Source organism: Battus philenor, unplaced genomic scaffold (genome assembly GCF_028537555.1).
Source record: "Battus philenor isolate CCGP_79_NKW_IND1 unplaced genomic scaffold, ilBatPhil1.0.hap1 SCAF_1, whole genome shotgun sequence".
In the NCBI taxonomy this organism is placed as follows: Eukaryota; Metazoa; Arthropoda; class Insecta; order Lepidoptera; family Papilionidae; genus Battus; species Battus philenor.
Window position 1 is genome coordinate 13,384,014 of NW_027181661.1, and position 23,436 is coordinate 13,407,449.

Genomic DNA, 23,436 nt, shown 5'->3' on the forward strand with positions numbered 1-23,436 from the left:
TAATGTCCGCAGACCGCTTAGAATGTTTAACTAAGATGCCGTGAATTTAGTCAACTGACTGTTGTTATTTATGAGATGAAATGATTAATGTCGTTTATTAAAAATATAATGTTATGCTACAATAAACACATTTTTTTCAAATCTTATATATAACTTTTCTTTATAATTATACAAATATTTATTAAATTTAACTATTTATTAGTTAATTCAAAATTGTTCAGAATACAATTACGTATCGTTTTATTATAATTTTCTGAAACATTTTTTCGTTCTTCTGTTTATTCTTATTATCTCTATGGTATTTTTCTTAACTGGCTAATTTTACTTTAAGAATATATATATGGAGGCCCATTGTTAATAACCTGATCAATTTATCTTTAAAAGTCACTCTTTCAATACGTAAGAGGTTAAAGGATCAAATTTCGGTGTTTTAGACATGATGTCTACTTTTATCGGCAGCCCTTCAGGAAGTCTGGCTTTTGTGTGAGCCACATTAATCTGTAATCACCTTCACTTTTATTTTGTACTAAGGCGAACGATGTGCCACTAATGGGAGGCTTTAGAGACGTACTCCACAAAGGATTTGTAGCGATTTACGACAACCACACTTTTCCTGATCAGCGCAATTATTCTATACCATTCGTAATACACAGGATGATTTCCAAATACGCATAAAAATTTACTTACTACACAACTACACTTTATGTTAAATAAGTACTGGTTGGGATGATATAATGAAAAAAAAATTACTAGCGATTTTTCAATCATTAATCATTTCGTTATTAATATATTATTACACAGTTACTTGAGCGAAAATATATTACCACGCGGACTCATCGAAATTTGAGTGAAGCTCAATTTGATTTGTCATCATAAAAGTACGCAGCGCCACTTATTCGTAAAAAGAGTAGTTGCTCAATAGAGCATCGCTTGCTACGTGTCTCTCTGCGGGCTTAATATGGAATAACGTTGGCCAAACGCTTCCACATTTTATGCACATTTAAAATTTCAATAAGTTATTTATGATTTTTATTTAAATTTGAGTTCGAGGTATGTTTTTAGTGTTTGCAATCGATAGGCTGTTTGATATTTATTTTTGTATAGAAGCATAGATTGACACTATGAATTGCATATTCATACCGTTCTACCGTAAATTCTCATAATTGTTAAAGCTTTTTCATTAGAATCTCGCATTGCTATGTTGAACATTTGCTACAGTAGAAATCTTTAACAATTGTTTGGTAGCGGAGAGGTAGCGCTGTGACAAAGGACACTCGGGTGACTCGCCCGTCTGTCGCGCCCGTCTGACTTACCAGAACAGAGGACACGTTTATAAAACGGTGTCTTGTAGTTTATTATGATATTCCGAGTATTTTAACAAATCCATAGAAATCAAGAATTTTCTTGCAAGTATTTAGAAACTAGCTTTTAACTGTAATTACTGTGTTAATAATTGAGCATGCTAGAGGTATCTAAAAATAGCAAACATATATAATGCCTAAATGTGAGGTTTATAAATAGACATATACTTAGAATAAACACTATTTTATGTGTTCAAGAAAGTTCAATTATTGTTAGCAATTTTGAGCTCTGTTTTTTTACAACTTAATACCGTTCGTTATTAATACAAATAGTCTTATAGCAGTACGTGTATCATTATTTCATTGAAGCAACTATTTGATTATAGTATGCGATTCCTATTTTATTTTTTAATGGCAATAGGTCTTTAATTTTTGTGAACACAGAGCAAAGGAATTAGATCATTGTCTTTTAAAATTCACATAATTTTATATCCGTTGGCAGCAATTAATCGTTTCTTCCTTGACTTCTGCTTTTTCTAAGAGCGTCTCTTCTGGAAGTGTCTATTAATAAATTGTATAATTGTTAAATTGCCTTTAAATAAACTAAAATAGCTGTAGGTCAATTCTGATTTTACAATCCTATATGATTACCACTTTGTGCTTAATTATATAGGATTGCGACTGCTCACTTACAAGTTTCATTAGTATGAATATCCTCCTCTGCCCACAATTACTATGGTAAACTATCATCGCCAACCTGCCTGCAAATCGTGGCGATAATGGTGTATCCTTCAATAGATATCTTCCGAGGAGGGCGCCTTGCAGTGGGCGTCTATGAGCTGAAACGACGACAACAACCAACAATCGTAAATAAATTTCGCCTCAAAGTTTACATTCTATAATTGCAGTTTAATTTTAATAGTTTTGGCGTACTTTAACTAAAGAAAAATATGTCTAAGTGATAAATGTAGGAGTTTTTACTTTCATAAAATTGTCTGGTGTTACTGGTTATTGTTGTGCTTGTAACGATACTTTCCTCCAAATATGAGGAAGCGCGCAAATACAACAGCATACAAAGACTTACTGGAGCTGTGAAAAAAAAGATTTTACGTTTTAGAAGTATGTGGTTAGAAAACCGATGAGAGTTTTGATAGCTGAGAAATTTAAATTATTTACGCAAGTGTACAACTTAATGTACACTAGAATGATGAAAAGATATCTTGACATTTTAATAAAAAAAAATTAGTACCGAAAATTTGGTTTATATTTTTAAAATATTGTTGTATTGTTATGTCTACGAAAATAATTAAAATAATTAACAGTAAGAAATGTTAAGTGATAAAATATAAATAAACAACTTTTAAAATGACGTTTTCTCTCAATAGTGTAACCATATGCTATCAAATTATGTAATCGTAAATGGTGAAACAGATTATTGTAAAAATAAAAAATAGAACAAACCATACTTTAACCCATTGTAATTAATTAATGAATATTCATAAAAATAACGTCGCACTTATCGTTTAGTTCAGAGTTCCCCAAACTTTTTTGTGTCGTAGACCCCTAGCCTTGTTTTTCCGTGTTGGGTAGACCCCCTTCTTACCTGATATTGATTTCCTGTAAATTTTTAACTGTAGTGAAGTTTAGTGTTAAAAACTTAAAGTAAAAACACATGTTAATTAATACATTTATTAATTGTATTTAAATTAAATTCAATTAATTAAAATTCAAAAATAATTCAGGAAACGAATAAACGTATTTGTCCTACATTCGTATTTATAGAGTGACGAATTGAACAAGTCAGTGCAAGGTAACGAAGCTCTGAGACTGCGACTCTCAGGTTTTTACAAGTTCAAAATGTATTGCGACCACAAAGCGAATACCAACATCCTACAACTTACACAATTTTATAAATATATATAATTAATTTTTTACTTCATAGGTAATTTTATAAATAATGTAAATGTTTTGATATTATAAGATAGTATGATGTAAGTATATCGAGATCCACTATCGTGGACCCCCATTTTCATTTCATGGACCCCCAATTTTTTTTTGACATAGACTCCTTGTAGGTTGTCACAAACCCCCAGGGGTCGATAAAGACTACTTTGGCAATCACTGGTTTAGTTGATAAATATTCTATAACGAGATTTAAAGCCAATAAACAAAAGCACATGCTTTTGTCTAAAATGTTCAAATGACTAAGATTTTAGGCTTCAGAATGCACAATCACGTGCTAAATAAATATTTTTATGAAATAAAATGAAGACGAGCTAGTACTTATCATCGGGTAAGTGCTAAGAGTTAAGAGTAAAAGTGTTTAGCAATCATAGATTTTGAAATACGAAATCATGAGCAGCGAGTGTTTAAGCATACTAATTTGAAACATACGTTTCAATAGACTTTAAGCCAGCAGTCAATAGTTACAGTAATTGCTGGGAACATGTGTTTAAATTTTACTTACTGTTATTATTCAGTTAATAAATAGGAAATGTAATATTAATAAATAGGACTACATAGTTAACAAATAGTAACATACATAAAAAACAAACGTAAGATAAATTTGCGAAGGCTTCTTTGGTCTCTTCAAGTTTATTGATATCCAAATCCTTAAGAAAACAAGTAAGTCGCCTTCTACTAGTCTAATTAGTAATCTCTGGGGAATGCCTATATTCAGCACTAGACGCTAAAATTATAATGATATAACAAGACAACGATCATGGCCAGTAATTGTGTGTAAAAAACCTCAATCATACACAAAAAAACTTTAATCTTTTATGATTAATTCAGTAACAGTTAAAAAAAGACGCTTTGTCAAGTTTACACGCAGTGACCGACTCATGAATTGCGCTATTTGTGGGAGACTCGAAATTAATGGTTACCATATCAAATTTCAATTTAATTATGCCCCTTTAAATGGATATAAGGCAGTCGCTTTCTTTATAAATTGCGTATTTAAGCATTGACGTTAAACAATTAACCGATGAACCAAAGATATGAAAGTATAAATTTCATATAATTATTAACTTCAGTTTAATTAAAATTTATTTCAAACGTTACTCCGATTTGAAATCCACAAGCTGCTATTGAAAAGTCACAAACAATGGATATTATATATTCGGGAATATTTGATTTTAAAATATAAAAACGTGAAACTCACTAAAAACCCAGCGACAACTTTAAGCCAACGCTGAAGTGTTAAATATAAAGTTAAGCGTACGACCTACTCACATAAAATGAGTTACCACGGTTTAATTAAACCTTCGGCAAAAATGCACGTTTTGTTGCAGGGATAAACCAAACAATAAATGTTTATAGAAGTGATGTACTAGTCACATTTCGAAGCTAAATTTACCATTGTCGATTTGTCATACATTTATATGTATTCACAACAACAAAAACTTTTTAATGTGAGAATGATTTACATCATGCTTGTAAGCTACTTTACCCACATTTAACTGTTCTTCGTCTTACGACATGTTTGCTACCTTTTGTTTGGTAACTTCGTCACAATCTTTACTTTGGCTGATCTGTAACTGTTTACTGCTAACACTAAATGTGGTAAATTATTATTTTATTTTTCCTTTTCTTCTTATTATTGAAGATTTCTAAGAGGAAAAGGGTCTTTGGACTGATAATTTTACAACTAGCTCAAGCGCCGAACGCGTAACACATCAATATTTTCATATTTATTGACAGCAGCGGAAATAGCCCTGATAGTTCCCATCAATTACCTTCTACTAGAGTCATTTACAGCTTTAGACTTCCACGAGAAAATGATCTCTGTGCACTAAACATTTCTTTTACGTGGCCTTTGTAAAAAAAAACATATAGAGCAGCGTAGTAATCATGAAAATCTTATTAATTTTCCAATACTAGGCACTAAATGAGTAGGTAATTTAAAATATGAATACCTGTTAATTACTGCTATAAATATAATCGTTCAAAAATCCGTCGCTCTTTTTTGTTCATTAATAATTGATATCCAGACATTTCGGAACTGTTGAATTTTTTGTAAATTCTGAATGATGTGAAATTAATAGTTCAAATGAATCTTTCTGGGTATTTCTTTAATTAACATGTTTTCTAAAAAGTAGTAGCATTAGACATAAAATGTGTTTTGAAGAAAAGAATTTTTTTAAAATTAATATTTTGTATTGCCTCATGACTACTTACTTTTGAACAAAATGAGTACTAAAATTATTATTTGTTTCATTTTTCTCGTCTGATTTAAAACTTAATGAATTGATACAAAAATTTTTACAATATAAAGTAAGTTTAATTTTTTTTATTCAAAAATAAAAAGTCTTAGTAAGCAGATGTCAACATTTGACCTGTCTATTTCTTGGTCAGTTTAAATTGTAAGTCGTTCTAGGTTATTCGAGAAATTTTGAAACCGGATTACAATGTAAACACATTACATTTTTACAATTTGAAGAGTTTGTTTGGTCTGCTTGTAATTAGCAACTGCAATTAACAACCATATGCCAAACCAATAATTGCAACAGTGCCAAATAATTAAGATGTTTAGTCCAAAGTAAATTTGTATATATATCTTTCTTTGATTTGTATAAAACTTTCTTTTAATAATTACGTGATGCCAACGTCTCAAAAATCATTATCTCTTCTTAAAAAAAATGTTTACGGTGTTCCTTTTTTATCAATAGTTAAAAATTTATAAAAGAGGTAACCTATTTAATCTTTAATAGCGTATCCAGATGAAAATAAACTGACTCTCAGTCCTTTAATAAGAAAAGATTTCGCATTCAAGACATATCCTCCTTTATGTGTAATTCTCCTTATTTTAGAGTGTCGTGATCAAGCCATCGATTCCCTTCTCTACGATTGTAAAGATATATGTAGTAATCCTAATGAAAGGACGAAGAATTTTCTTAAACTCATTTCTCTTCCGTCAGTCGTCTGGCGCACTGTCGTACGATGGCATACTGAACTAACTAGCCTTATTTACAACATTATACGAGTCACGCCTCGCTCCTCATCACGGAACTATTATACTCTGGAAATAGCTGAAGGACAACGTTGTATAAACAAATAAGCAACATTTCAAATATGCGGTATACGTTACTTATTATCGGTTATCTACTTACAAAGATTTTTATTAATTTTATAGATTCTCTTCTGTTGTTCTATTTGTTTTTTAGTTATTTACTTTAGAAACTAATTTAGACTTGTTAACTATATCATATCTACGGAATTCACCTACATAATAATGCGGCTAACACTTATTAGAATATTATTGAAAGTGTGGATAAAAAAGGCGACAGCCCATAGAAACCAGCAATAGAAAATCTGATGATTTTCGAGTTTTTAGTAAATATCAGCGTTTTGTAAAAAAATAAAATTATTAACGAATTTTTCTCTATAACTTTGTAATAACCATTTATCCGTAAATAACCTTTTGCGAAACAGAGAGGTCAATCCAGGATGCCATAAAAATGAAAATATAACATTAAATAAACATGAGCTGTAAAGTGCTTTCGATTGCAATATTTTTTTTCTTTAGTCCTAAAATTCCATGATGCTGTGGGAGGAGGTAACTTTTGACGGCTCTTTAAAATTTATATGTTATATTAATTCTATGCACAATGTTCAAGTTTTATATTAATTATCAGATTCTTTTCTTTTTATATTATAAAGAGCAATCTCTTGAATATAGGTGTAAATGCTTTCAACGAGTGAATGTATAGTTATAATCAAAATTTTTAAAACTTTTACATCTGTTGCCAATTATTCTGCATGAATTAATCACTCTGAAACATGTTACTTAAATTTATCTTTTGTATTCAAATGCGATAGGCAATATCTTGTGACAGTACAACGTCTGCAGGGAAAGATAGTAAAAATTGTTAAATATATCCGAGCTTTTCGGATAATAATACCTTACCTTAAAATCATACCTTAAAATTTTTGTACATATAACGTATGTATCATCTTGTATTTTACAATAGATAAAGCTGTTAGTTGTATTGTTCAAGAAACATCTATGCATTACAATTTTTTAATTTTTTACTTCTGATGTAGTGAATTGATCGTTTTGGAAGAAGTTGTTTCGCCTTCTTCACATACTAGAAACTATTTTTAGCTGCTACGTTGTGTAAAATAAATATGTATAAAATGTAATAAATGATTCATATTTATAGCATAATTGTATAGTAATTGTATTTTTTAATTTAGATTGGTAATTTGCATCATAAGTTTAAGCAAAAAGTTCGAAACAGGTTTCTAGACAAAAATTATGATTACATTGAGCAAACTCTGTCCAACTTTTTATACACTTAAACACACGCATAAACACGATTACGAATAAATAAATATAAAATACGTATGCGTAATACAAATTTTAGCTTAAATTTAAATTTTTTGTTTAAATATGGAGTAGATTTGAATATATCAGTTAAGGACAAAACACAGTTATTAATTAACTGTTACTAGTGCGAATGTCCTGTTATAATTACAGATCGTAATTTTAAATAAATAGGTAAATATAAGTCAAGTGGAGTTTAAAATTGTTCATAAAATTATCTTTAAACAATTTGGGGTGTCAGTGTTATATTAATATTTTAAAACAATAAGTTATAGCGATTAAAATCGTTATAAATGTGATGACTGTCAAATATGCTGCTATAGTTCAGATTTCGAGTAATCGGACTTCTCAGAATAAAAACTGTTTCCCAGTATATACGTTCAAATGTAAAGGAGACGGTTGGGAAAAAATAGATAAGGCAGAGATGCGCGGGGCTATAGCGTCATCGTTGTCGAGTTCGTGGAACGATGAACGATGTTGTGAGTCCTAATCTGTTTGCTAATCAAACAATGCCCTGGGGCGTTACTAACGGTACTCGATCGTGTCTTTAGTTCGATTTCAACATTATACTTAATCCTGCCCTTATTTTAGATATTATTGTATGTATTTTTTAATAATTCTTGCTGATTAATAAAGGCATTTAAAATATAACGATTGCCTCACAGTAATTACTATTGAAGACGTTTAGCAAGACGATGAAGAATTAGTAGTTACTATACTATACTACTATGAAGTACTATTAAGACGATGCAATATTTAAATTTCTCGCCAGAATTTTGTTTTGTTTTTTTAATTTATCACATTTAAAATAATTTAAATTAAGCGTCACTGTGTTCTGGTTTAAGGGCTCCATTACTGGAGAAATGATTAGGATAACGAGCAGAAGACAGTGTTACGCCCCCCATGACTTATTACTAGGTAAAGAAAATCCTGCCTGATGTTTCATAACGTACTATATATAGATAAAGTAAACAGGCTGTGAGAATTATTAATATAATATCATCTTAAAAATTATATCACATAAAACTAATCAGGCTTCATATAACATATATTTTTTATCTTTTCAAGTGATATAAGTGTTTAAAATTCGCTGAATCGAATGCCGCCGAGGCCTAAAGGTTCTGCAGTTGTGACGACGGACCTGCAACCGTAGCGTAAGTCGGACACCCACAAGGTTACCTTTCTGAAGGCGTCGGAAGATGTTGGTTCCGAACATGATATAGATGATTGTTCTATTCTACTTTGGATTAGTTTGGAATGGTTTTTTGTGATTATATGGCGACGCAGTTTAATTGTCCGACAAGGATCTATTATAAAATATTGGCTTTCTTTTAAATAATACAATAATACCGAATGAAATATCTGCTAGGATAATTAAAATTGATATAAATTTACGGTATACTGCCATACAATAACGATGTAAATAAAACAGTTATTTTGTTAAAGTCGAAGTCAATAGATACATTTCTCAATACGTAATAAAAATAATTATTGCTTATTTAAATGAAATTCAATCTATCCATTTTTATTTTTAACAACTTTACTAACTTTATTTATTTTTTGCTGTGATAAAACGATGGGTAATCACGTACAGTCGTTATATTTAGCAATATTATAATCGTTCATGTTCGTGTACTATCGGAAATGATCCCTCGGCAGGAGCGAAAGGATGTTTTTGAAACGAAGTTATAACAGTGAACAGGGGTGCTAATTATTTTAAATTTTTACTGACAATAAATTATCATTTTTAAAATCATATATTAGTTCATTACGGTACATGTGGGACTTATTAAATTTTATTACGAAACTCCATTTGCTATTACATAAAGTTCAAAATTATATTGTAATCCTTATCGTGTGGTGAGTTTAAAAAAAAGTAAATAGAGATTAAACAGGTTTGAACAAGCTGTCTATGTAAGATCCATGCTAAAAACCGGAAACAGCTGGTAATATTTGCTGATGTTATTTGCAGACGACGATAAAAAATTACACACAAAATACGGACGTTCTGAAGGTATACATTTTTGACTCAATATAAAGTTAAATTTATCGGAACGTTTTAGGAGTCATATTTTTATGCTCAAAATGGGAAATGATAAAATGTAAATGACTTAAATTGCTCTTTTTGTAATTATTAAAAATAAGTTTGACATTGTGCATGACTTTATTATCCTAATTCTCCATGCGTTATATCACTCACTTCTGAGGATCGTGATCTCTTCACAAATTTTTTTTTAAAATAAATCTGGCTATGACTAATAAACTTATTTCAAAGTTAAACAATATGTTTTAATTGGAACGTGGTTTCCTAAGGGTACAACCCTGAGCAAAGCAAGCGTAAATAATCTAATTTGGGGTCCATTAAGGTTGCGTACAGCGCCTGGCGGCTGTGTAGCGTGCAGTCAGTGCAACGATTTGCCTTTTCTGAACAACTCTCAGTACTTCATATGTTTCCGATTGCGCTTATTGCAGTATTGTTAAATTATTACGAAATCTACCAATAAATAAAATACATCTTTAACCTTTTACTATAGCGGCTTATTTAATTCCAAAGTTTATTAATATTATCATGTAAGTTAATGGCGGCTATACTTTATTTTTAATTAATTTAGCGTAGTATAATAAATAATAATATGAGTTGTAACATTAGCAATACCTCAAGTAGTGCTTATTTGAATGTTTAAAAATGAAAACCTACTGCTTTATAGAAAGTAAGGCTTATTGCAAAATAATACCATTATAGTATTAGAAAACAAAACTAGAAAATTTACTGGAAACCTTATGAAAAGACACTGCGGGACATGGAAAGTTAATGTTTACAAATATGTTTCTTAAACTTAAGTTATGCTTAAAATTATTGTTATTACATTGTTTGTTGTTCGGGTGTACTTTAAAACTTGTGAGGTTAAATTAAAATTAAAAACAACAATTTTATATTTAATTTATAAATGTTTATCATCACAATGACCAATATCGATATTAAACCCCGCGGCTATTTTGTGCTGGTTTTGACTGACGGTTTATTTTGGCTTGCCTGCTAAATGGCGAAAATGTTATATTTTTACTTTTGCTCTTCTTTTGTTTCTTGTTTCAAGTTTTTTTTTTTTAAATTCAATCATATGAAAAAGAAGAAGAATTGGAGTGTTTAATTACATAAAGGTATTAAGTATTTATTAACTGGACGATGGTAGATGCAGGCCGCTTTCAACTAATCCTATTATAAATTTATGGGAGAGGCCTATATCCAACAGAGGATGTTCTACGTGTTCGCTTTCTTAATTATTGTAACGGTTAACCTAGTTTTATATTTCTAGAATTGCTTAATATAAATTTCGTAAAAGGATATTAATGGGGTAATTTTGGTTAACTTTCCGAGAAAATATCTTGTTGAATGAAATAAACCATTTTCGTATGAATAAATATTATTGAGTAATTTATTTTTCATCAAGTATAATGTACATTAAACCTGTATCATACTTTATATGTAAGCGAACGGTTACTATATGTATTTTATTGTTTTAGTAGTTGATTATGCTTATCGATAATAGCTTTACCAATCGAAATCGAGTGATCATCGATGCTTTTTTCATGATTAACCTCGCGGTTATACGTCATAATCTATGTTGATGTGTACAATTGTGCACTATTGTATATGAAATAAATAAATAAGTTTCTTTTTCATTTATATTAGAATCTTTTTAAATTGCAATTGGGTTGGATTCTATTTGTAATACAAAAATATAATGACTTATAAAGTAAAGTGACAATATAATGAAATATCAGTATGACCGGTATCGCAAGCAGCGCGAAGCCGGTCGCCGTAACGTTCTTTGGGGGGAGGTTTATGCCTTGCTTTGGACGTCTATCGCTTTATACGATTCTGTTATTCATTAATTTATGTCAAAATGTAAATAACTAATTTAAATTTATTAATTATTTATACTCGCCGTGCTTCTGAGACTAGCTATAATTAATAAATATCGACTCGAGCGCTAGTTTTTTTTTCGATTCCAGTGCTTCTTTCATGGATTCATTTTTGTGAATTCCATCAAAGCTGTTTTTATCCGTGAGGCAGCGCGATGTGTAGATACCTGCTGGAGTTTTCACCGTAAACTACATGACTTGAGTATATTAAATTGGTTAATGACTTTAATAATTGTGTTGTTGGAACGTAAATTGCCTTATTACGATTATGATTTTTGTCCAATTCTATTTACTGAGTGATTCATTATGTCGATTATTATGAATGTATAGCTAATTATAGTTAGCATTTGCTGTCAAATCTGTTTCATAAATAAAAATTAATAATATAACATATGAAAAAATAGCGTTTTAGAAATTCCGATTACTAAATATTAAATTTATTGTTTACTATGCGAACTGTGTAGTCTCAAAAATTAATTGAGGCGCTGGGATGGATTTTTATGATATATCAGTATTAAACTAGTTGACATAGCAATGACCATTACTATGTTAACGTTTAAAGATAAATATTTAAACTTTTACCAGGTCTCTTATTGATCGTTAATTTTGTTTTTTACTTTACTCTGCTTCGTTAGGTGTAGTTGTAAAGAAACAGCGAGCAGACACTCCACAAACACATTTAAAAAAATGTTTAACAATACTGATTTTAGTCAGAAATTACCTAAATAACAACAAAATGATCATGCGACGTCGTTGCTAAGGATTCCTGTCATTGATTTTATAAAATTATTCGTTTAATATTATAAATGCCAAACCAATAGGTTTTGGAGGAATGTTATTAAAAAAATATGCTTCCATTAATAACAAATGAATTATAGATTTTTAGCAACCAAAATTTTGCTGCAGCAAAATTTGCCTTGCCTTGTATAAATATCTCATAGCCTTTAAATTTACTGTAATTATTACAAACGTACAAAATATTGTGAGATCTCTGTGAGAATATTGATTTTATTGAATCGTTTTCACAAGGAGATTTGCAAAAAAAGGTAACCTGTGCGAATACTTGATTATTTATAATTGGTTTAAAAACATGTTGAATATTTTTTTACAGAGTGCTCAATTTAAACTACACCTAAATTTTAATTATCGAAAGCACTAACGATTGTGGATAATTTATACGTTTTCAAGTTTACTTTGGCTACGGCGTGATGTCCTATAGTGACGTAACTCTATTTCTGCGTAACTGCTTGCTTGTTGTTGCTGTTAATTCAAAATGCTTTGAATATTCACTTTGTGTTTTTATTAGTGCAACACCAATCATCGTCACGATCGTTGGAGCAGACCTATGCTTTTTAGTAGGCGTCTATTGGTTGATATAATGTTGATAACGTTGTGCTTATAATGTGGTCTTTGCTTCATGGAATATTATTTTATGTTTAATTAATCTTAAAAATACTGTCGACTATTACTTAACTTCTGCTTTCGTCTTAACTTTGGCTTCATGTTCCAATGTGTTTTATCCGCTTCAGACATAAACGTTCGTCGAATTCGAATTCATCTATTATTAATTGGTTACTATCCTTCACGACGTTGTCTAAGCAACGATTATACTCATAAATAACTATGAGTTTTGTATCGGATTTTGTAAAAAGACTAATTATTGGGCTAAAAAAGTATTTTATAAAATCTGAATACTGGTTTAATGATTAAAAAAGCGCTTATATTTTTTAAACACTTTACTGTCATAGGTAGAACATTGCCACCATGGATTCTTACATCACCTGTAACTTGTAAGAATCTTCTTCCACTGAAAGAAATGATTGAATCTAATAAATTGTCCTAACTTTAGCACGTAGTACAATAACATCGTTATCTTTTAATATGAAAATTTAATGATATTATTATATGGTAACCTAATTTTTAAAAACCTTATGAAAATAATAACGACTGATATTTAGATACATCGATTATTAACTGGAAAACATAAAACACTTAATCGATTTATTTATTTAAAAACAAACTTGTTATGTGTATGTACTATAACAACTTGTTGAACTTTGAAGTTGGAATGTTTTCCTTCTAATTTGACTAATTGAGAAAACAATTAGTAAAACCCGGCCTCAATTACCGTAGATATTAATGAGGTAACAACATCCCGAACAGTTGCAAGGTTATTTTTACTTACGTTGGGGTCACAGTTAATCCTTCTGCGGGAACTTCCGGGAAAATAATAAAATACCTTTAACTGTAATAAATCTTAATAAAACATTAGGACTTAAAAACTTGAAGCCACTGAATACGTCTCACATTCTAGTACATTTTCTAATGTTTTTTATTAATAAATCATTTACATTAAAAGTAAATATCAGTCTGAACCTGACATATGGTTTATAATAAAATTATTAACAGTAAAACCATATGATATGTCCGAAACCCGGAAGCGTAAACATAGAGTTTACTAAATTATTTTTACCACGAGAAACGTAACAGTACTTAAGCGTTCTTCGCTTAGTTTCAAGAGTCTTTCTCACACCAAGAAAAACAAGCCCCAGTTGCCTACATTTTTCTTTGTATCAATTCGCCGAGGTTTTTTACTTAACTTGCCGTGAAAGAACCATACTAACGTTCAATTTGTTTTATGTTCTATAATTAGTAATGTTTGTTTTGTATTAAGTGGTTATTTAAAGATTGTTACACAATCAAAAGTTGTTGTAGTAGTAATTGTGCTTTCCAATAATTCTACAAATTTGATCGGACGTTTATATGAAGTATGATTAATTATAGATGTAAAAGCTTAAAAAGGAGTGAATGTGTAGCACATTTATGATATAGTCTATTGAAAAATGGTAGTTGCAGCGGTTTCTGAAATAATAAATAATGTTATAATAATATATTAAGAAAAAGAGATTACAAAATACGTGTTACCGCACATTAAAATTAATTATATGTCTCTGCAAACTCTCCTCTGCAAAAATTATTGGAATGCCGTATTTTGAACGAAAAAGTTAATTAAATTATTTTTTCTGAGTGATAACCTTATACGAGTTGATTTGTAATAAAAATAAAATTTTAAAATATTTTTTTTTGTTGACAAATGTACTATAAATTCATAACTTTTTACACCTATAACGCATCATTGTGTGTACATATATTTCTGATTTATGCATATCAATTTATTTTGCCTGAATATCATTTACCCTTCGACTCAGCACTTAAGCAATTTTTTCATTCTCATTCCAGTTTAGTAATTCGACACCAGACAAACAGCGTGTGCAGGCAGCGTTTGTTTACGTTATTAGCACTAACTAGTGTTCACGGCCCGATTTTGTTAAGTATTCCTCATGGGAGGTACTTCAAACGTGCCTCATAAATAAACACATTTCAACTGTACAATAAGAACACATAAAGTTGATCAGTTTATTTTAAATTTAAAAATAACACTAACCCGTACACAAAGTTTTATGCGTTTGAAACAATTTTTAACGTATATTTCCCCATATGCCGCAGGTACTTCCAGAAGGATTTTTTCAAACCCAGAGATGAACAAGATAAAGTGAAGTTCAAGATGATCTTTGTCTTATTTATTTTGTTCGTTAAAGTAATTATGTATTGAACTCATACCAACGCCCAAGCTTGCTCGTATATACGCTGCGAGGTAACTCTCTTGACGGACTCCATTGTGTGTCACATGACTTCGCTATTAGTTTCACTAGACGCTTTAGCAAGAAGTCCCTAACGCCAATGCCACTGACTAACTTTAAGCTCGTTAAGTCTGTTGTAAATAGAGTAGCAGGAAACGAAGCTTTAACAACAACAGCGAACCGAAGTCTATCGTGACTTTGTTCCTGACTGACCGCATCGAAACTCTCAAAAAAATGTTGATTGATAGTGTTGATTGTGATATATTGAATAAATGAATGATGTGAAAATAATTTTCACTATGATGTACGTGTAAAGATTAGTTCGTAGTTATTTCGGAATATTATTAACATTTTTTAACAATATTTTTAACTTGCCAGTTCCAAAAACTTGCAACGTTATCTATCTACACACTCTTCTAGCGCATTCTCATTCATCAGCGATTCAAACATATGATAGACAGATAATTTTTTATCAAAACTTATTGTTATATGTATTATAAAGCAGAAGAAACAAACAGGCTTCGAAGCCTATAGTTATATACCGACAACAAAAGACAATCTTTGATTTTTGCTAAGCAATTAATGTATTCAATAAATGAACCAGAGTTTCTGAGATAGGCTACTGCAATACACACAGTCGGAATACGAACCGAAGCCAATTGTTTCTCCTTTACTTCCAGTTTCTATTTTAGCCATGCAATATCCATTAAACAGTGTAGAGATTGTTTACCGCCAGAACTCGTAGCCTAGTATTTGGATTTGTTTGCACAATATTTCCTGTAAACGATCATGTAAAATCAACTTTATGAATTATTTGTAAATACTCAGTTAACGTTTAAATGAGTTTACTTTGTTCATAAATTTAAGCCTTATGTTTCTTTCTGTTGATATTGACATTGGTTATTTTAATAATCTCATTATTCGTAAAGATATATTATGGCTTAACACTTTTCAATATAGAGATAATGCCATTTGACGTAATACTTGTGGTTTCAGAGCACTTTAACTATGATCTTAAAATCGATATATGTATTCGTATCTACGATTTAACCCTTTTCTAAAGATCATATCGTTGATAATAAATAATCTTTACAATTAAATTATCTACTAAATGTTGTTCATAAGTGACGTTTCTAATGTAAATTTACGGTCCTAAGGATGAACGATCTCACGATGTGTCACGACGCGATCCATATCTTCAGATGTGTCCTAATTGTTACTGGGTTTATGATTATTACGACATAGATATGTGTGCGTACATTCGCTAGCTTAGTAATTGTATTGAGTAGGTCAAACATGTGTAGTAACGAGTAACTCAATAGTCCTTAAATTATATCACTTAAGAACAATCTCTGTTAGCATCGTTATAAATATCTCTTGAAGACAGTTATTGTCGGACAGGCATCGTAAATATAAAAGACGCCTATCAATTCATTTAACAATTAGAGACAATTGTTACCAAGTAAGATGGCTCAAGGCTGTGCGTAGATAAAAAAACCCTTTTTCACTTCTCAGAGCAATTAGGCGAATACATATTTAATATCAAATTAAGTTATACGGAATAAGTGATAAGTGATATTAAACAACGCAAAACCGGTTATCGTGGCAATTGGGGGAGGTCTATGCCTTAGAGTTGGCATCAATCAGCTAATATGGTGATGACGGTGGTAGTTGTGATGGCATTGAAACGGCGTCCTTTACTCTTAGACTCATTGACAAACTCACAATCGCTCAACGGACCATGAAAAAAAGATAGTGTCGGGATTTCTCTACGAGATTGAATCAATAAATAAGAAGATCTGTAGACAAACGAAAAAAGCCGAAACAGCCGAATGCTGCTTGGGCTTTATAGTTCTAGAGGGCGAGTAAGCGAAGTGTAAGACGTCCACATACAAAGTGGATGGATGATTTTGTTAAAGTCGTCGTAATATGCCGGATGCAAGCCGCTTCCAACCGGTTCTATTGTAAATTTGTGTGTGAGCTTTAAGACTCTCGAATCTGCAGAAAAGTGACGTTCCGTATAAAAAAGAAAAAATCGTCACTATGTACGTCTTCACATTATGTGCATTGCTTGATAGTAAAGGCAAATACTGCGATTCCCACCCATGGTGTGAAGGAAGTTCTAGATGCTAAGAAAATACAGACCACTAGTGAAAATTTAATTGACAGTTATTCTCACCGAGATCCAAAAAAAAAATTGATAATTGTAATTTTTTATACTGATTTATTACATTCATTAAATAAAAGAATAAAACAGCGACAAAATGGAAATTTTTAAAGATTTTTTTTTTAACTTTTCGAAGGCGAACATTAGTTGCGCTATTAGCTAGCGCGGCGCGTTTCTCCCACCCATCCGAGGATCATGTCGGACTAAACGAAATTGCGAAGAAATCCTTCTAACACTCGTCTCCCCACACTTTAATTGCGCCTTGTCCGCCGATTTATTTATGAATCGTGATCTTTGGCTCCAATGACGGACATAAAATATGATCGATTGTTTTTATACATCCATTTATAAAAAATATAATAATGTAAATTATTTTCGAAAATATTTAAATAGTACTTACGTTGGTAAGTAAAAAGTATTTTAAATTTACTTTGAGGCACATTTTCTGCAAGTTTTTATTCAATAAAAATACGTATATGTGATATATAAATAATTTGACTATGAAAATGTTTATGATTATTAGATATTGTAGCTCTCTATCGCATTAGGTACACTATTTTTTAATTTTTTTTTATTCAAATCAATTTTAACTAACATTACTACATTTTGTTAGCTAATTGAATAGCTTATAATCATAATCTTAGCAAAATCTTTACAAAATAAATTTAACGAATTAGTGACAAAATTTCTCACCTTTCGTGCTAGTCCAAAAAACGGCGTTTCTGTAAGTTATTTTCGCACCAGGAATACCAATTTTCCTTTAAATGAATTAAGATAGATTTAGATTACCAGTTACGTCACAATTTCGAATAAAAATGCAATTGTACGCACCACATTTTCTTTCAATTTGGCGTAAAATAGTACATTTAGTAAATAAGTAGTGTTATTCTCAATTGAATTATTTCAATTCTTTTATTTATTTAAATCTCTTGGTTTTCGCGTTATCTACCTGTTCGTGTATTGATGTTCTGTTACATAAGCACATCCTTCAATATAAAAAAAAACCTTAAAATGAGTTACTTCTTTCAGTAGTTATTTCATGCATCATCTACAGAATGTACAAAGAAATCAAAATCAGCTTGTTACTCCCAAATTTCTTCTGTAAAAACACGCTTACATTATAAAATAAATAATATATTGAAATCTAAAATTAAAAGTATTTTACAAAATAAATCTCATCATATAAAAGTTTTCATTTGATCGAAATATTGTTAAATTTCATATAACAATTGCAACTCTAGAGTTTCTTGTTAGTTTTCTCAGCTGACAACATTCCTAGCTGGCCGTATCTTATTACTTAAAATCTTAAAATAATTGACGATTTTGTTACGGGAATAAATATATTTTGAATTTTAGCTTGACTTTAAAATTGCTGCGCATTTGCAATTCTCGCTATATTAATGATTACTTTTATGTTAATATAATGAAATGTAAATTTTTAGTAATTATTTGTATCGTGCATTAAATTAGAAATTATATTTTTGGTGAGAAAAGCTTGAAATCTGTAAATAACAAAAGCAAGGGGCCGGCAAATCGGGATCGCTATTAAGGCGGGGCGGGACTCGCGCCGACCAATCCACAAACATCGATTAATACTGTACCTATTTCTGGAGACAGCGAAGCCGAATCTGTCTTTGAGCTTATTAATCCTCTTTACTCTATACCTAATTGTATCGCCGTTAAATCAAGCATTATTCCTTTCATCAGCCTGTATTATATTTTTAATAAATTTTGTCAGCATATTATATATAATATAAGTTGGGATAACTTATATTTGTTATTAAAACGAACTGCCACATATGGTATTATGTTCAACAATTCTGATTTTTAAAAGTAAATTAAATTGAAGTAATTTAAGTTTCTTAATATTATTTTCTTATAAAATAGGAAATAGAAATACTGAATAAAGATAGAAACAAGTTTGTTATATTTATATTTTTATACTTATATTTTTATTTTTTATACTTTAGTTCTATATAGAAATTTAATTAATAATTGTGAATAACTCAAAAAGAAAATTTAAGGAATGAAATCGTAATGTCTAATAAAAAATACTTTCTCTTTTACAGACGGCAACAGCGGGAGATATTTATTGGGAAGGAGAGGAAGATCCTTCAAATGATTTCCTCGAAGTTAAAGACCAGGACATTGGTCTGGCTGGACATCTGCGTCGATTGAAGAGGCAGTTGTTTTGGCGTAAGTCAAGTGTTCCTTATGAATAATCGAAATATTCTGTGTCCATCATCCTCAGAGAGTAAATCCATAGATGTTTAAAGCCTACTTATATATGTATTTATGTGCGTATTAACCGTTTTGATTTGTTATAAGAAGAAGAGCAGTGGTGGCCCTGCGGTAGAGGATCGAGAGCTGCGATCGTAGGTCGCGGGTTCGTTTATGACGTGACGCAACCTTATATCTCACATTTTGTAAAATAATGATACAAGATTGCCACTGCTGATTGCACAAGTTTCCAGAGGATGGGCAGCAGCGACCTTTTCGTACTATTATACCACACTGTGATCGTCAAACCCGTTGCCTAGTGTGGCCAAGTTTAGTCAGCTGCAACAACTGGATCCATAATTATGTATGGGATTTTAGGCCATAGAAAAGGATAAATAAGTTCTACGCATCAATTTAAAAAAATCTCGAAATTTTATACTACTATTGTTTATCATTTGTTTTCATTATGTTCTCAGCATTCCCCAGTGTTACGGAAGCGCCTTCGGAGACAGAATCCACTAAAGATGATCAATTCGATGACAACGGGTAGGTTGTGTAAAGACTTAAAAATAACACAGACACAAAAGGAAAAAAAAATAATTATATCTTACCATCTTAATGTAAAAGAATAAAAATGTTGTAAGAAGTATAATAATAATTGATTAGTTAGGAATAGTATTTAACTTATAGCATATAGCTTTTATAGCTTTACAACTGATGTAAATTATATCTTGGACATAGAAAAATTAATAATAATTAATTTATAATTATATGATTTTTTACATTAGATTGTGGAATAAAAATTAAACAGAAAAATAATTATTCTATCTTTAACAACAATATTCAATAAATTTCTGAAACAAGTATAACAGATAATAATTTATCAGCAAGTTTTTAGCGTATAGCTTTCATAGATTTATAACAAATGTAAGTAATAATATTTTGGACGCAGACAAAAAATTTTTTAAGGAATTTTTGCTATTTTATCTAAATTTATTACATTGTATCATGAAATACAGTTTTTGGTTTAATTAAAATAAAGGAAGTAAAATCTTTTTTTACTGGAAGGATTATATCTGGCCGGTTATGCTATTTATCAAATAATATTATTTTAAAATAAGAAAAAAAAATAGCGGGAGACCCCGCTATTTTTCTAACGATTATCTATACAGTAAATAAAAAAGTGATAATTTAAGGAAGTGATTCATTTTTCGAAGTATTATACATTTATAAGTTATATTTACTTCCGCGATCTCATATAATGATTTCGTTATATTACAGAAATGATGTAGATGACGAAGATCCGGACGAGGGCTCTGGTACGTTGATCAGGCCAGAACTGGAAACAAAAGAAAGTAAGTATCATTGGAGAGTTTTCATATTTGAGATAACGTTATATTGATCGCATGCTATGATGTTATGAAAAGGAAAGAAGTATGTAATATTCGTGCGTGAAAACACTACACTGGGTATAAAATATATAGCAACAATAATTTCAAGCCAATTATAAATAATTTACATTACATATTGGTACTTCGATACTCTTTTAGTGAAAGGACGTTAATTTTATATTTTTTTCTTGTCAACATTCTTAATTTTTTTTTGTCATTTCAGTAATTACTGCAATTTAAAAAAAATATGGATCAATTTATCTTATTTTATTATATAGCATTATCAAAAATGTAATTTTCACTAGCTTTTCACTATATATATGATTTTTTTAGCTTTTCACTATATATATGAATAACTACCTATTGCTAATACAGTTTCAAGGTAAAATTTTAGTAATTTTACTATTAAATACATTTGATACTTGATAATCATTTGTAACGTCACGTTCCAGAGACTCTGCGTGTGACGTTCATCGTAATGGAACCGTACCTGAAACAATACTCCAATAGAGATTCAGAACAGTTCCAGAATATATCTAAAGGGCTTGCCGATGCAGTAAATACTCTATTCGTTGATATCCCCGGAACACAGAGGGCAAGCCTAGTCAGAATACAGTAAGTATTTTTATTATTACACTAAAATTATTCAATTTATTTAATTTAGGAATTATTTTAGCTGTGGACATTCTACGGTTGGAATGATTATGATGTTAAAGAATACATTGTGGGTTTCATTGCTTGTTTGAGAGATTTGTAGCTTTATTTTGTTTTTTATACTCTATAAAGGCAGAAATTCTTGGATTCTATATAGTAACTCATTCGACAAAAAAACGACCTGTGTTGTAAAAGATATGGCCTAAAACGAAGATCTTAAAGAACTTCCATGTGTATCGTAAATAAATTAAATTCTTGATTTTAGATAAGAGTGAGTAAGTGGATTGAAAAAAACATAATAATTGAGTAAATGAAGGATGTGAGTACTTTCGGTCGTATGAATAACCTGAAACATGATCAAATGTTTGTTCGGAGTCCAAATATGACACGAATATAGAGATTGACGCTTGTTAGACGTCCGGAGATGGTGATAAATTCGAAATAAATTTTGAGTTGTTACTTCATTAAAATAAAGACTTAAAATTTGATTGTTAGGCTATCCAAATAATGATCTTTCTGTAAATGTTTGAAAATTAATAAAAATAATTATTACGTTATTACAGGTCGAGATTATCCGACGAATTTTCATGCAAGGTGACTATGGAAATAGTGACATCTGGCTTTGAGGACACGGAAGAGCTCGCGAGAATTCTTCGAGATCACATCAGGCAAAGGAGACAACTTGGTGTATTCACCGTGGATGAGAATGAGTTCAATGCCGTCGACATCACTGATCCAGGTTATTAATGTTATTGATCAAGAATCCTCTTAATAATGACTTTAAATGATTGCTCATTCAATACGTTCATCTATCGGCTTTGATATTTTTTTTAATAATCGAACCCAGAATCATCTTGGGTCTGTCAACACTGAGAGATTAAAAATTACCAATTACTAATTTATCTTGTTTTAAATTTTTAAAATAATAAACAATAAATTAGTCTATTATATTTCACGTAATGTTACATTTATGTATTTATTAACAAAATACAATTGGCAGTGTTCAACAAGTTTGGATCTATGCTGTTTTTATTTTCTGTTGTAATTCCTTTCTAGTAAAGATTTAGCTTGATAATCGTTTGCAATTGCAATTGAATTATAATTAATTTGATCATGATTTATAATTAGTAATATAAAGAAAATATAACTGTTATTTTTATTTCACTCACACTCGGACAGATGATATTGCATCTTCTAATAAAAAGTCCAATATTACTTTGTCCGGTACAAGGAGTGAAATTTTATTACTAATTTACACGTAGACTCAAAACGGATAAGCAGTAGTTTGTTTATATTAACACGTAGCTAAGTAAAAACAGGTCACACATAAAGACTTTATATGATATAGACTTTTGTTTCATATAAATACTTTTAAATTGGGTAATAAAGAGGTTGAACAAGTAGCTTGCAACCGAAGTTGGTTTCATATTTCTCTAGTTATGTAGGTACATACAAAATATTGTTATTGGTTATTTTATCTGTTCTATATTATTTTTACGACGTTGGTGTCTGTTAATTTTTTTTTCATCTAATTATTTAATTTAAAAGGGGTCGACGATCAAAATCAATATACAATAAAAAGGGGTGATGATGACGAACCGGATCCCATTATTGGCGGTGCATCATCTGAAAACGACGACGACAATAACAAAGAAAATGGCGGAGGGGGCTTTTGCGACCCAGTACTCTGTAAAAACTCAGACAAAAGTATTTGCAAAGACCAATTATGCAATAAACAGATTGACTGTCCCGAGGGTGACGACGAATTAGGCTGCGATACTATAGGTATCTTTAACTTGTTTATTTTTAG

At 30.4% G+C, this 23,436-nt stretch overlaps 1 protein-coding gene across 7 annotated transcripts in view; it reads left to right on the forward strand.

The window, feature by feature from the left end:
- trol (terribly reduced optic lobes) overlaps positions 1-23,436 on the forward strand; it is a 130,195-nt gene that overhangs the window by 25,422 nt on the left and 81,337 nt on the right. For all 7 annotated transcript variants that reach the window (XM_068761363.1, XM_068761393.1, XM_068761370.1 and 4 more), the window contains exons 2-7: positions 19,431-19,557; positions 20,058-20,127; positions 20,863-20,936; positions 21,425-21,587; positions 22,190-22,365; positions 23,175-23,411. In XM_068761363.1, the coding sequence (XP_068617464.1) occupies positions 19,431-19,557; positions 20,058-20,127; positions 20,863-20,936; positions 21,425-21,587; positions 22,190-22,365; positions 23,175-23,411 (847 nt within the window). The remainder of the gene's footprint in view (positions 1-19,430; positions 19,558-20,057; positions 20,128-20,862; positions 20,937-21,424; positions 21,588-22,189; positions 22,366-23,174; positions 23,412-23,436) is intronic.